Source organism: Apium graveolens, chromosome 5 (genome assembly GCF_009905375.1).
Source record: "Apium graveolens cultivar Ventura chromosome 5, ASM990537v1, whole genome shotgun sequence".
NCBI lineage: Eukaryota > Viridiplantae > Streptophyta > Magnoliopsida > Apiales > Apiaceae > Apium > Apium graveolens.
This window is the reverse complement of record NC_133651.1, coordinates 269,276,818-269,291,369: the sequence shown is the minus strand read 5'-3', so window position 1 is coordinate 269,291,369 and position 14,552 is coordinate 269,276,818. Positions and strand designations below refer to the sequence as shown.

The 14,552-nt window shown below is 33.7% G+C and overlaps 2 protein-coding genes across 2 annotated transcripts; both read left to right on the top strand.

Moving 5' to 3' along the window:
- Positions 1–200: 200 nt before the first annotated feature.
- Positions 201–1,493, top strand: LOC141660954 (uncharacterized). The gene is made up of 2 exons (XM_074467931.1): positions 201–773; positions 981–1,493. The coding sequence occupies exons 1-2, from the start codon at positions 201–203 to the stop codon at positions 1,491–1,493; spliced, it is 1,086 nt and encodes a 361-aa protein (XP_074324032.1).
- A 6,063-nt stretch (positions 1,494–7,556) lies between these two features.
- LOC141660953 (uncharacterized) lies at positions 7,557–13,641 on the top strand. The gene is made up of 12 exons (XM_074467929.1): positions 7,557–8,452; positions 8,512–8,849; positions 9,505–9,693; positions 9,841–9,946; positions 10,507–10,838; positions 10,944–10,970; positions 11,279–11,478; positions 11,571–11,807; positions 11,900–12,188; positions 12,282–12,365; positions 13,114–13,265; positions 13,363–13,641. The coding sequence occupies exons 1-12, from the start codon at positions 7,557–7,559 to the stop codon at positions 13,639–13,641; spliced, it is 3,129 nt and encodes a 1,042-aa protein (XP_074324030.1).
- Positions 13,642–14,552: the final 911 nt, after the last annotated feature.

The window sequence follows — 14,552 nt, the reverse complement described above, 5'->3', positions numbered from 1 at the left end:
ACTATTTTATTGTTATTTTGAATACTTTTTGAATTCAACTTACAACGGCTATATTTCCAACGGTCATATTTCCAACGGCCATATTTCCAACGGTCATATTCCAACGGCTATATTTGAACTTGTTATAAATAGTTGGTAAAACAAGGGATTGAGTAAAACATAAACTCAAATTCATTCTCACTTTAAAATCTTCTATATCGATGGATAACACCACACAGATGATTCTCGACATTATGCAAGCTGAAGAAGAAGAACAACAAGAAAGAATGAGAATTGCTGCTGTCCACCTTCATCATCGGCGTCAGAGAGCAAACTCTATCTCACAACACGGTGGTTCTGTAATGAATCATCGTGTAATTGATCAAAATAGAGAAGAAGGTCATGGTAGACTGTATCAAAATTATTTTTCTGATACACCTACATACACGGAAACACAATTTCGTAGAAGATTTCGAATGCGCAGATCATTATTCTTACATATCGAGGAAGCTGTTGCAGCTCATGATAATTATTTTACTCAAAGAACTGATGCTCTGGGAGTTCGTGGATTATCATCACTTCAAAAGGTGACAGCTGCGGTTAGGATGCTTGCTTATGGAACGGCTGCTGATGCTGTTGATGATTATGTACGTATTGGCGAGAGTACATCAATAGAGAGTCTAAAAAGGTTTGTTAAAGCAATTGTTGAAATATTTGCTGCAGAATATTTGAGACGACCAAATGCGGAAGATGTGTCTAGATTATTGGTAGAGAACGAACGACGTGGCTTTCCTGTAATGTTGGGAAGCATCGATTGTATGCATTGGAAGTGGAAAAATTGTCCAACTGCTTGGCAAGGTATGTATTCAGGTCATGTTCGTAAACCAACTATTATATTAGAAGTAATAGCTTCAGAGGACTTGTGGATTTGGCATTCCTTTTTTGGATTACCAGGATCTTTGAATGACATCAATGTATTAGATCGATCACATCTATTTGAGAATTTGGCAGAAGGTCGTGGACCTGAAGTGAAGTATACTATCAACGGGAATGAATATAACATGGGCTATTATCTTGCTGATGGTATATATCCTTCATGGCCGACATTTGTTAAAACTATTCCAAAACCTCAAGGTAATAAAAGAAAGTTTTTTGCGGCTGCACAAGAATCTGTGAGAAAAGATGTTGAAAGAGCATTTGGTGTGTTGCAATCTAGATTTGCAATGGTTCGTGGCCCATCAAGGTTTTGGGATGTGGGCACAATGAAGTATATTATGACAGCTTGTATAATCTTGCACAACATGATCATCGAAGATGAAAGAGATATCCATATGGAACAAGAACACTTTGATACAGATGCTGAAATACCAACCGTGACACCGTCTCGCAATCATCCAAGGAACCTGAGAGAATTCATACAAGTGCATCAACAAATTCGAGACAAACAAACTCATATTCAGTTGCAAAATGATCTTGTAGAACATCTTTGGCAGATCCACGGTGGTGACATGTAGTTGCTTTCACAGTTTCCTCTATGTACTTGCTTTTACATTAATAAAAAGTTGCATTGATTAATAATAATAAGTTCTGTACATAACATCACAATATTAATCAAATACACAGTTCAAACTAGGATATATTTTTGAGAATTCTAGCTTTAAGAGCTTCATAGTATTTTGCTTGATCTGGTGCCATGTTACTGGTGTCCATTGCCATGATGGAGGATTCGTACACATATCTTTCTCGCTCCTCCTTATGTTTCTCTCGCTCCTCCTTTGCTGCTCGAAGCTGCAACTTTTCTTTTTGCATTTGCACAAGTTCCTGTTGTAATTGCAAACTCTTATTAACTGATGCAGTCCTTGCAGAAGCTAGAGCTGATGCTTCTTTTTGCATTAATTTTAGAATTTCCAAGCTTTTAGCATCGGTTGCTTCGTATGCAGCTCTTTTCATCTTTTTCGCAGCTTTTCTTCCGATTGGACGTTCCATTCCTGCATCATCTGATTCAACACCATGGCTGGTAGAATGTGGACTCTCAACAGATGGTGACGATGGTTGATTGTCCTTCAAGCTTGTCTTAGATTTTTTTGCCAAACTAGCTGCATACTTTGGTGAGTTTCGCAACTCATGCCACTGTCTAATAAAAGGGAATTTTTCTTTCATGATTCCCTCGTACATATCCATTGCCTGTCCAATCTGCAAGTTTAGAGAGATTTAACAGTAAACCAGAACAATTCAGCGTACATAATCCTCAGACTTGAGGTCTGATTGCACTGAAAGATTATCAAATACCAGGGGCCAGACTGGTGTGCCTTTCTGCTAAGATACGGCCAATGCACATGCATTACTATAATACCGTGTTTAATAAGTTCTTGTTGACATACTACGACACCAGAACAAAACAGGGGTAGTAGCCAATTCACGTGTACAAGTAAATCAGGAGAATTAGTTTAAAATCTGAGGGCAATTTGCATGAGAAAATAATTAATACGCCTCTCATTTTATATTACACAAGGCATTGGGGGATCAACACTTGAACTAGTAACACCACTCACTAGTAACTCTAATAACAGAACTAAAATTATCAAACCAACAATCACATTACTACAATTATCAACATGACTACACATACCACATGCCAATCTAAACAACAAAAGATCCAATTTTTATTTATTGAACACAGCACTACAACCTACTAAATACAGAAAAAAGGCCAACAAAATCATATGCAAACAAAGTCTAATATATTGAGTTAACATCGCGAAATCCTGGCATAATCTTTCACAAACAAGCGATGAGAGTAGTACCTTATCTTGCTCAGTAACACCACTATGATTTCTTCCACTGATTTGGTTGTAAAAACCAATAAACTTGCTTACAGAGGTGTTAATTGCAGACCACCTATTACACAACGAAGTAGGCGTCCGATCACTTGCAAATGTCTTGTTTTCATGAAAGTAGTTGCAAATTCTGTTCCAATAAGTTGTTTGTGTTTGATTGTTGCCTTGAACCGGATCCAAGCTAACGTTTAGCCAACCGGATAAAAGTAACATGTCCTCCTCAATTAAAAAATTCTTTGATCGTCCTTTTTTCGGTTTGCTTGGCACTTGTTGACTCTGTTATTGCGTTAAAGGGGGTGTTGGAGAGTACGAAATCTCCTCAGCTTCATTATACGTGCTGTCACTTAGTAAGGAAATGAAAGTGTTGGACATTTTTATGACACCTGCAAAAATTATATACATGAACAAGTCAGCTTATTCAAGAGATGTGATCACTGTCCAAATTCAAAAAGTGTCTGCAATAGTCTGCCTATATTATAACTACATTCTTTGTCCATCTCTACTATGATTTCAACTACATGTTTTATTCATCATACCTAAAGTCAAAATTATAGTACTAATATAAATATAAAACCGGACACTATCTAATCGCTGAAATACAAATCCCATTATCCCCATTATACTCCTTCACTACTTGAGCAACAAAAAAAATTTAATCCTTCTTTGAGACAATTAATCAAACATGTCTGCTGCTTCACAAATCAATTCTATACACACAAAAACAATTTGCTATAATTTAATTTTCCAATTTTTTCACAGATTAAAAGCCCCTGATTATACACTAATCACAATAATAGACCTAATTTGAAATAAAAATTAAATAAATAAATTACAAAAGAAGTCATACCTTGGCTTGGAAAAATCGACGGGAGTGAAGAAGAAAGCAACAAATGTAGAAGAGCGGGAGGAGAAGAAGAGCGGGAGGAAAAGAGCGGGAGCTGAGGTGTCCAATGCTACAGATTTGTATGGCTTTAGCAAATATAGCCACGCAAATGGCGTTGGCTATATTTTTAGCTAACAGCTTCTGTGGGTTGGAGAGCTAAAAAACAGATAGGTTAGCTAAACGTGATACTATTGGGCTGCCAGCTAGATTGTTTTAGACAAGGGCTCCTTCGGTTGGAGATGCTCTAAGTACGCATAATACTTACCGAGGGCAACGACTAAAAAAGTTACTAAAATATATACAAAACAGAATATAACATATAAGATAGATATTTGGACTACGGGCTGTCTCTGTGTTTCTGTAACAGTAATAAAATGTTGACAAAAAAAAATATAAATATATTTTATATATACTTTATTATATATATATTTAAAATATATAATAAATTATCCGGATCAGATTATTAACGGATCGGATCAAAAATAATTATTTTTGCAAATAACTTAAATTGTAATTAACGCACAGATTAAATTATCCTATTTTCGCATGCATAAAGTCAGAATCGACTTGAAATTCATGGTCATGTAGGTTTAGTTTCCTGTTCTACCACGTGTATAATTTATAATAACTACAAATATCGTAAACTTTATTTACAATTTTTCCAACCGGAATAAGGACTTAAAATGTTTAATTTAGTACTTATCTATCTATACTATATTATAATAGACGAAACATTAAAAGTTTGGTAGTCGATCGGTCAGTACTTACTGAAATTACTTAATTACCCTTACTTAATTATTCTAATTCTAATTATTAGGTCGATCAATTCCAATTCTAATTGATATTATTGGGTTGATCAATTCTAATTCTAATTGATATTAAAGTCAAATTCATCTGTTACTTTACCAATTTCAATTTTATTTTATATCGAACACTATATCATTATAATTTACATTAAATTCAACTTTTTCTATCAATTTAAATTTTAATTCATATCAAGTTCCATACTATTCTAATTTGTTACTTCGGGCTAAATTAAATTTAAGCAAACTAAATATAATTATTTGGATTTGATTGATATAATGTGACTCGGGTTAAGATAAAATAATAATACTATCAGTCCTCCTAAAAAATTATATAATGAACTTGGATAACCAAAATTATATATTTTTTATATTCACAATAAAAAAAACATTATACAATTGATTTAGACTAACACAAATCTAAAATAAAAATACAATTCGACCAACAAAAACAAAATCATATATACTAATTATTCAGTCCAAAACAATACTATCTTATTAATCTAGACCAAAAAAAATTTAAAATTAAACTAAAAATAATTAGTTTGATTTGATTGGTATAATGGACATCAAGTTAAAATAAAATAATGTAAACCACTTATACAAGATAAATCAGATTAATATTCGTATCCTATTGATGTGAACTAAAAAATCAGTTTTTAATTAAAATATAAATATTTTTTTTAAAAAATACACATATAATTATCAATAAAACTATATCGTTCAATTAGTAATATTATTTTTTTCAAATATCTGTCATAGAGTTATGTTTAATCGATTAAGTAATCACCATGTTAAAATAATATTTTTTAACGTCCCAACATAATGGAGATATTATACTTTTACCTTCAATAAAATAATAATTTTGTTATAATAATATTTTTCCCCTTACCAATGCTATCACTTTAAATAACTTTAAATGTTCTAAAAAGTTAGGAACATATACGTCTACTAATATAATTATAATGAAGTAATATCATTTAAAGTTTTTAAATAAATAAAATTAATAATTGAACTCAAAATATATTTTATTAAAAATTATGTAATATTAAAAAAAATTGTGTGATCCGTGCATGACACGGGTTTTCAGCTAGTAATGTTTAATTTGGAAATGCATCCATCTTTAATCATTTGATAATTGTTTTGCACTCTCTCCATCTCATGTCATGTTTTTACTATTTATGGACAATTTTTTTAAATCTATATAATCTTAAAGGCTACTATTACCCATATAAGATTTACCCATAAAATTTACCCATTACCCATGCCCATAACCCATTTTATTTTTTTACACATAAAACTTTATATTATACAAATATCCATGGATCTTTCACATTTAAATTCATTATAACCCATTTTAGAAACTAACCTAAATACACCTAACCCACTCCCTGATTGTAGCAACTGAATGATACGTTTGAAATTTTTTGAATTTGTTTCTCTCCCCTGCATAACTTCATCCTCCTCTAATCTTCTCATTTGTTCCATGCTCGAGTGATTTGCTCTCTAATCTTCTCATGGATCCACGCTCTCATCCAACCTCTGCAAGGACTTCACTTATAGGTTTGTTTTCATTATAAAGTCATGTTAATCATTATGCACGTTAACTGTTATCTGATTTGTTTGGTTTGTGTCTTTATTCACAGGTTTGAAATGTTTGATTCGTAGCCGAGATTCATCAAATGAGGACGCAAATCAATCTTCTGTGTTGCAGCCCATACCAAGTTTCAATGTTCCTGACTCGACGGGTATATGTATCTTTCTTTGTCTTTATGTTCGTATGTAGTTTTGAATCTAAATTATGTCCTTATATTCGTTTCATGAACTTAGTTGTGAAGCGTAGAAATATTTGTGTTGGCCAAGAAAATCTTAGTCCCGGTATTACAGTTTCAAATCAGCAAACACCAGGTTCTGTAGTATTGTCTGGTAAGTTTTCCATATCAGACATCTCTTATTTGTTAAATAAATAAATTATGAAACTCATGTGTATAACACGCATTTTGTAGTGGGAAATATGTCTCCTTTACAACTATTATCAAATAAGACAAATGTTTTGCGTGATTCCCCCCCAGAAATCTTCTAACTTTGTTATTGATGTTTTGTCTAATAGAAGCAGTAGATCTTCATTCACAGGTATGTGTAGTTTGTCTACAAATGTTTCGTGCTGATGTTCAGTCGTTGGTACCAATGTTCCTTGCAGATGTATGATGTTATGTATAATGTTATTGTCTGTCATATTTATTGATTGCTAGATTTGAAACGTATGAGCAGATGTGTGGGATTGAGACCTGTTGGTGGATCAAATAACACTCCTTGCAATGTATCAATTTCACCTATTTCAGGTATTACACTTGAAGAAAATAACACTCCAACTACCAAGAACATGAAAGGAGCTACTACATTGTCAAATATTACCAATGCGTCGTGTACGTTATATTAGAACTTGATAGTGAAAATTAGAAGTTTGTATGTTCTGTTTCCTTTGCTATACGTTTAACATTACATTGTGTTATTGGTTGCAGCCGTTAAACGTAGAATACGTGGTCGGAATATTGAGAAGATTTTTCCAAGCCCCATGTGTATGTTGTCTTTTAATAATTCTGTTTTGAATAAGTTGTTATGATTTCCTATATCATTATTTCCCCTAATCAGTTTATTTCATTACTAATAATGTATATTAATAACTCTGTATTTTATTTTATTTTTGTTCAACGAACTTCTTTTTCGGCAATTACAGGTGTAGAAAATAACAGTGTATCGGCGAAGAACACAAAACCATCTTCCACACCTTCAGATATGAACAATACCATGTGTGCGTGACCTATTACATTAATTCTCAAAATTGTAAGATTTTATGCCTGTTTTGATTGGAAAACAATTAATTTGGAGTTTTTTATTTTGTTGCAGATAAGAAATGTAGAGTACGTGGTCCTAATATTGAGAAGATGTATACAAATGCCATGCGCATGTTTTTTTGAGAATATACTCTTTTGTGAAATTTTCTAAAACTTTACAGAATGTAATTTATTAATCCCACTTTCTTCAACAAAGGAGATGTATACTCACTTATTTATTTACTATGCAGCTGTGAAACGTAAAGGACTTGGTATGTCCTCTGCGAATAATTGTGACGCATCTTCAAAATCTAATCCCATCTTCGAACATGGGCGAATGAGCCAACCTGGGGCGTCTCATTTACGTAGAAGTTGTCATAATCCCCATGAACCAAAGTTAAGAATCAGTAAAGGAAAGAATAAATGTCGAGTATCTCCTGAGAAGAGGAATTTGATTTTAGATTTTGAAAATGTGGTTGAAACTTGCAATTCAGATTCCAGTGATTCAGATGTTGGAATTGATGACATGTACCATGATGACCTTGATGGTGTAATATTGAATCAGAATTTGTGGCGTGGATATATGGATCTTGGTCCTCCGTCAAAGTTGTGCAATAAATGTTGTGCTACAATGTGGAACGAAGAGCGTAATAATAAATCATGTTCGCGTAAAGAGCCCACATTTTCTATGTGTTGTCGTAATGGTCAGATACATTTGCCAAAAGAAAGGCCACCACCAGAACCACTAGCTTCTTTGTTACTTGGCGGTGACAAATTGAGGCATTTTAAACAGTACATAAGAGTGTACAACTGCATGTTCCAATTCACTTCCACCGGTAATAAGATTGATAACTCAATAAACAGAGGTAGCTCTCCATATTGTTTTCGATTACAAGGTCAAAACTATCATTTGGATGGGAGTTTAGTACCGCTAGATGGATCTTGCCCCAAATTTTTCCAGCTCTACATATATGACACGCAGAATGAGGTTAAGAATATAATCAATGCAGTGGGAGGTGCTTCTAATAATGTTGATCTAGATATTATCGAGGAACTTTTAAGTATGTTAGACAAGAACAATGAGTTAGTCAAAGCTTTTCGCATGGCTCGAAATCGGTTTGAAAATGAAGATTGGATCAGTTTAAGTTAGTCCTCATATCATTTCAATTTTCTAGCGGGAGACCAAACCATATTACGCCATCTGATGAGGTTGCTGCTTTCATTGTTAGTGATGATACAGATACTGGTGGTTTTAGAGACACAGTTGTGAATTCCAAACAAGAAGGATTGAAGAGGATATATGAAACAAATCCACATTTCATGCAGTTGCAATATCCACTACTGTTTCCTTGGGGAACCGAGGGGTATCATAAACGTATACCTCTGATAAGCAATAAATACTCTGAAACAGAGAATTTAGATGATGAAGAGCTTGATCCTGACTCTACACAGAGGCAACATATTTCACCAAGAGAGTATTATTGCTACAAGATTATGATACGCACTTCTGAAGGTATTTATTAGAAGTAAGTAATGTGGTTAGAATATAAACTACGTAATGAATTTGTGCATATTCTCACCATCGTGTCATTAATTTCAGGTTTAACGCCATACCTTGCTGGACATTTGTGACAACAGTACATTGTTGATCAGTTTGCTGCTATTGAATAATATAGATTAGACTGGGTTTCAACGCATCAAACTACCATCCGTGCTAAGTTGTATAATTCTGTACGTGATTCTCTCAGTAAAGGCGACCATGATCCAATGCATGTTGGAAAAGCTGTTATACTGCCTGCTTCATTCACTGGATCTCAATGATACATGTCTCAATACTTTAAGGATTCATTAGCGATATGTCGTGCAATTGGTCATCCATCCTTATTTCTCACCATGACGTGCAACTCAAAGTGGCCAGAGATACAAGAAATGCTGAAATTGTTGCCCAATGTTGATCCAGTTGATGCACCATATATTGTTTCTCGCGTGTTTAAACTGAAGCTTGATTAGCTATTAGATTTGAGTAAAAAGAAGAACTACTTTGGAAAGTGTATAGGAGGTAAATTTATTTTATTGGACACCGTCAATTTTACATTGAATTTTTTGAAACATAGCTACATATACATAGATTTAATGACATATTTTTACTTTACCTATGTTTTGCGTAGTTATGCATGTAATTAAATTCCAGAAGCGTGGTTTTCCACACGTGCATATGCTAATTTGGCTGAGCCCTGAAAGCATACCTAATTCTGTTGAAAAGGTTGACCAGTTGGTTTCTGCCGAAATACCAGATAAGAATTCTGATCCAATAGCATATGAAGCTGTTAAGAACTACATGATGCATGGACCCTGTGGTAAAGACTTATACACATCTCCATGTATGGTGAAAGGAAAATGCATGCATCATTTCCTAAAAAGGTGTGAATAAATAGAGTGATACATATGTTCCCTAATAAGTCTATTTTATTATTAATGTCGACGCATGTATTTTTTTATTACAGATTTAATGGTAATACCTATTTTGACGATTGTGGTTTTCCTGTTTATCGGAGGTGTAACACTGGTTGAGTTATCAACAAAAAAGGGATCAACCTTCACAATCAATATGTAGTGCCACACAATCGAGATCTTATGTTACGGTTTCAGTGTCATATAAATTTGGAGATTTGCAATAGTTCAAGATCGTTGAAATATCTCTTCAAGTACTGTTTGAAGGGTCATGACACTGCTACAATGTTGTTGAAGAAGAAAAGTAACAAATAAGGGAATGCACAAACTGCAAGATCTGTTAAGAATTTGTATGTTTGTGCATCTGAGGCATCGTGGCGGATTTTTGGGTTTGACATTCACCATCGTTCTCTAAGTGTTGATCGCTTACCAATACATTTGCCCGGTCAGAAGTACTTGAATTTCCAGAGTTCTGTAGATTTGGAGAATGTGTGCAATAACGCGACTTCCAAAAAAATTAAACTAGAGACATGGTTTGTAGCTAATAGTGAATTGCCACAAGCGTGAAATTTTACGTATTTTGACTTTCCCACTCATTTTACATGGATAAAGAAAACTGCTAAATGAAAGCTTAGACAAAGAGGTGATGTGGTTGGGAGGTTGACAGAGGTTCATGCAACAACTGGTGAATTATTGTATCTTCGAATGCTGTTACTTAGATGTAAGGGTGCTTTATCATTCACTCAGCTACGAACTATTGATGGTACTACATATGATACATTTAAGGAAGCTTGTGGTGCTCTTGGTCTGTTAAATAATGACAAGCAGTGGCATGATACTTTGGAAGAAAATGCATTCTCAGCTATGCCAACCCAAATTCGGGCTATATTTGTTAACATCCTAGCAAATTGTTCTGTGTCTGATCCTCTTGCGCTATGGCAAAAACACTGGCCAACATTGTCAGACGATGTTCTTTATATGAGGCGCACAATTTCAGATAACATTCATTTGACATTGTCTGAGTATGAAATCCAGAACTATGCTTTAGCAGGTATGTGATCATTCTTAAATACATGATAGATACATTACTTTGTACTATTACTTTTATTATTTGTAATTAGATGTTGGAACATTTACCATTGTTCTTTTTATGCAGAAATTGAAAAGTTGTTAAATGATTTTGGTAAGTCCTTAAGAGATTTTCATATGATGCCATTTTCGGACGAACGATTTTTTCAATCTTTTGTCAATCGTCTCATTGTTGAGGAAACTAGCTACAATAAAGAAGAATTGAGACTTAATCACGAAAAAGCTCATAAAAATTTGAACTCAAGGCAGCTGGATGTATATAATGCAGTTGTTGATAATGTTTAAAAAAATAAAGGTGGAATGTTTTTTGTTTACGGGAGCGGTGGATGTGGTAAAACGTTCCTTTGGCAAACTCTTTGTTCACATTTTTGATCAGAAGGAAGATTGTTCTTCCTGTTGCAGGCTCCGGAATTACTGCTACACTTCTTCCTGGTGGCCGAACAGCTCATTCTAGGTTTAAAATACCACTTAAATTAGATCAGAGTTCTATTGCTGGAATAAAACATGGTACATACATTGCAGAGTTGATGCAACACACAAGTCTTATAATATGGGATAAGCTTCAATGCAGCATCGCTATGCATTTGAAGCCATTGACAGAAGTTTGCGAGACATAATGGCTGTCGTTGATGTAGAACGAGGAAAAAGACCCTTTGGTGGTATTACAGTTGTTTTTGGTGGCGATTTTTGACAGATATTACCTATTTTGCCTAAGGCTGGAAGAGCTGAAATAATGAATGCATCATTTAACAAATCCCGGCTTTGGAATTCTTGCGAGGTCTTTCTTCTTAGTCAGAACATGAGACTACATTCAGGTAATTCTGATGCTAGAAATAAAGTAATAGCTGACTTTAGTAAATGGCAACTTTATATTGGAGACGGAAAAGTTGAATGCATTGATACTCAGCGTGCAGATGTTGAAACTGAGTTTGTAGTCCAGATTTTCAGAGTAATATGCATTCACAGGAGTATCTGAGATCGAGATCTATAACAAATGTTGTAGTTAATGACATCAATGCACAGATTCTTGAAAGAGTTTCGGGTAATGTGCATACTTATCTCAGCCAAGATTCAGTTGAAGACAGGGGTGTTGATGATAATGACTTTGATTCATCATTTCCAATTGAGTATCTAAACTCCATTAATATGCCATGTATGCCTAAACATGAGTTGAAAGTAAAGGTTGGAGTTGCTGTTATGTTGATGAGGAATTTAAATCAGATTTTGGGTTTATGCAATGGTACAAGGATGATAGTTACTGGATGCAAAAAAAATAGTTTAGAATGTCAAATTCTCTGTGGATCTCAAGTTGGTACGAAACATCTAATTCCAAGAATCGATATGGTACCAACAGACACGAATTGTCCATTTGAATTTAAAAGAACATAATTTCCTCTCCAAATAGGTTTTGCCATGACTGTGAACAAGAGCCAAGGACAATCATGGGACATAGTTGGATTGTATCTTCTTCAGCCCGTATTCTCTCATGGTCAGTTATACGTTGCAATATCCTGTGTTACATCTCCAGAATGACTTCATATTCTTATTGATGATGATAATGAAAGATGCACAAATATTACATCAAATGTTGTGTTTAAAGAAGTTTTCTACAACCTTCCAAAATTGTGATAATGTTTGGTTTAACTAACTTATTGTAATTGTTTGACCATGAATATTTTGTACTTGAAGTCCTTATTTTATGGTATGTGATTTGTTTAACAGTTGAATGTTTTTTTTAATTATAATTTTATGTCATTGAGTTAAATTTTGTTTTACAATTTATAGTATTAAAAAAAATAATGGCATGTATATAAGAAAGCTGTATAATTAGTTTCCATTAATCCATCTAACTAACTTTATGCTGAGCCAATCACAGTGATCCTCATCGTATCAAATAATAATCCATAACATCAAAGGATATGTTTATGATTCAGTTAAAGGCTGATTGGATTATCTCTTTACAGGGCTTATGTCACGTATTAAAAGGGAAAGATCAAGTCCGCAATATATGATTGTCGCGCACTTCATTCAACAGCATGTCATCAATTATCATTCCCTTTAATGTACGGTAATGGACTACAAAAAGACTACCACGTCGGTGTGATATTATAAGTCCAGTATCTCCATTAATTAAGAGTAGAACATGTAAGCTCTCTCATGAGTCATGAGTTTTAAATTATAATAATAGATTATTCTGTTTAATTTAAGTTACAATTTGTTTTCACGGAATCTTGCAGAGATGGAAGCCCTCATGTTTGAACACATTTTAAGCCTTGACAAATCTAGGTCAAATTGGAAGATCAAGGCAAGAGTTACAAGAATGTGGCCTACTGTGTCTTCTGAATCACAAATTACGAAAGGCTGGAATCTCAGTCATTTTTATTATGATGTAATTACCTTCTGTTGTTTTCGTTATATATTGATTACGTTTACATTTTATGAATGGATATTTAAAATGATACTTTGTTACTTTATATTATGTGCAGAATACTCATATTCATGCATTTGCTTTTACTGATACTTGGAAACTGATTGGGAAGAATGTTGTTGAAGGAGCTGTTTATATTATTGAGACGTGTACGGTTAGGGATGCTTCTGGGAATTTAAAGCCTGTTTCTACAGACACATCTATAAGATTTACAAATGCTACCACTTTCCAACCATGCACCGATTATGTTATGATTCCAAAATACAAATTTGAATTTATGGATTTGGGTGATTTGATGGATGAAGCCAAAAAATATGGTCCCAAAGAGAATCCATAATTTGCTATAGGTTACTTCCTCTTTCCTATTTGGCTTAGCATTAGTCCTATTAAAAATTGTTATAAAAGTTTTGACTGCAATCTGTTAGATATATTTGATAATGTCATGTATAATATGATTTGTGTTTAGTTTTCAGATCTTACCTTACAGAACAAATCAATACTTAACTGGAAATCAGCACTTATAATGAAGACAGAACTTAAGATATCAGAACTTAAGGTTCAGAAGATATTTATCAGGAGATAATATCAGGACTTAAGATGACTTTCAGATAAGGCAGGCGGCTGATTGAAAGGAAAGAAGATTGAGACTAAGACAGAAAGAATTGTGCATGAAGAAGAAATTCTATGAAGAATAAAATACTTGGAAGAAAAGATAATTAGTTGATATATTAGAAAGCATAATTATATTCCATATCAATTAGAAGATTATCTTGTAACTGTGTAGTATATAAACACAGGCATAGAGTTTACACTATAAGTGTTACGATTATCGAAGTTATTATTCTTTGTAACTCTAGCAGCTCTCGTGATAATTTGTTCATCACTGAGAGAGGACAGTTCCATATTGTAACAGAGTTTATTGTGTTAAATAAAATCTATTTTCTGTTACTTGAGTTCTTATATTCGATTTGATTGTGATAAACACTATATTCAACCCCCTTCTACAGTGTGTATGACCTAACAGGTGGTATCAGAGCTATCTGTTAATACACAAACAGTTTAGGATTAAAAAACAATCATGTCTGAAGAAGAAACTCCAACAAAGCCCACCAAAACTGAAGAACCTCCAAAAACCATAACCCATAGTCGATATGAGTCTATAAGAGTTTCCATTTTGAAACCTTCTGAGTATTCCATATGGAAAGTAAAGATGGCTATGTTTCTGGAAGCTACAGATCCAGAATATCT

Bases quoted from the DNA above. Each gene is read 5' to 3' on its own strand.
- LOC141660954 (XM_074467931.1), top strand. From the start codon at position 201: ATGGATAACACCACACAGATGATTCTCGACATTATGCAAGCTGAAGAA. The intron at 774-980 runs GTAATGTTGGGA...CATCTATTTGAG, and splicing joins ACGAACGACGTGGCTTTCCT to AATTTGGCAGAAGGTCGTGG.
- LOC141660953 (XM_074467929.1), top strand. From the start codon at position 7,557: ATGTATACTCACTTATTTATTTACTATGCAGCTGTGAAACGTAAAGGA. The intron at 9,694-9,840 runs GTAAAGACTTAT...TTTTTATTACAG, and splicing joins CATGATGCATGGACCCTGTG to ATTTAATGGTAATACCTATT. The intron at 12,189-12,281 runs GTACGAAACATC...CTCTCCAAATAG, and splicing joins TCTCTGTGGATCTCAAGTTG to GTTTTGCCATGACTGTGAAC.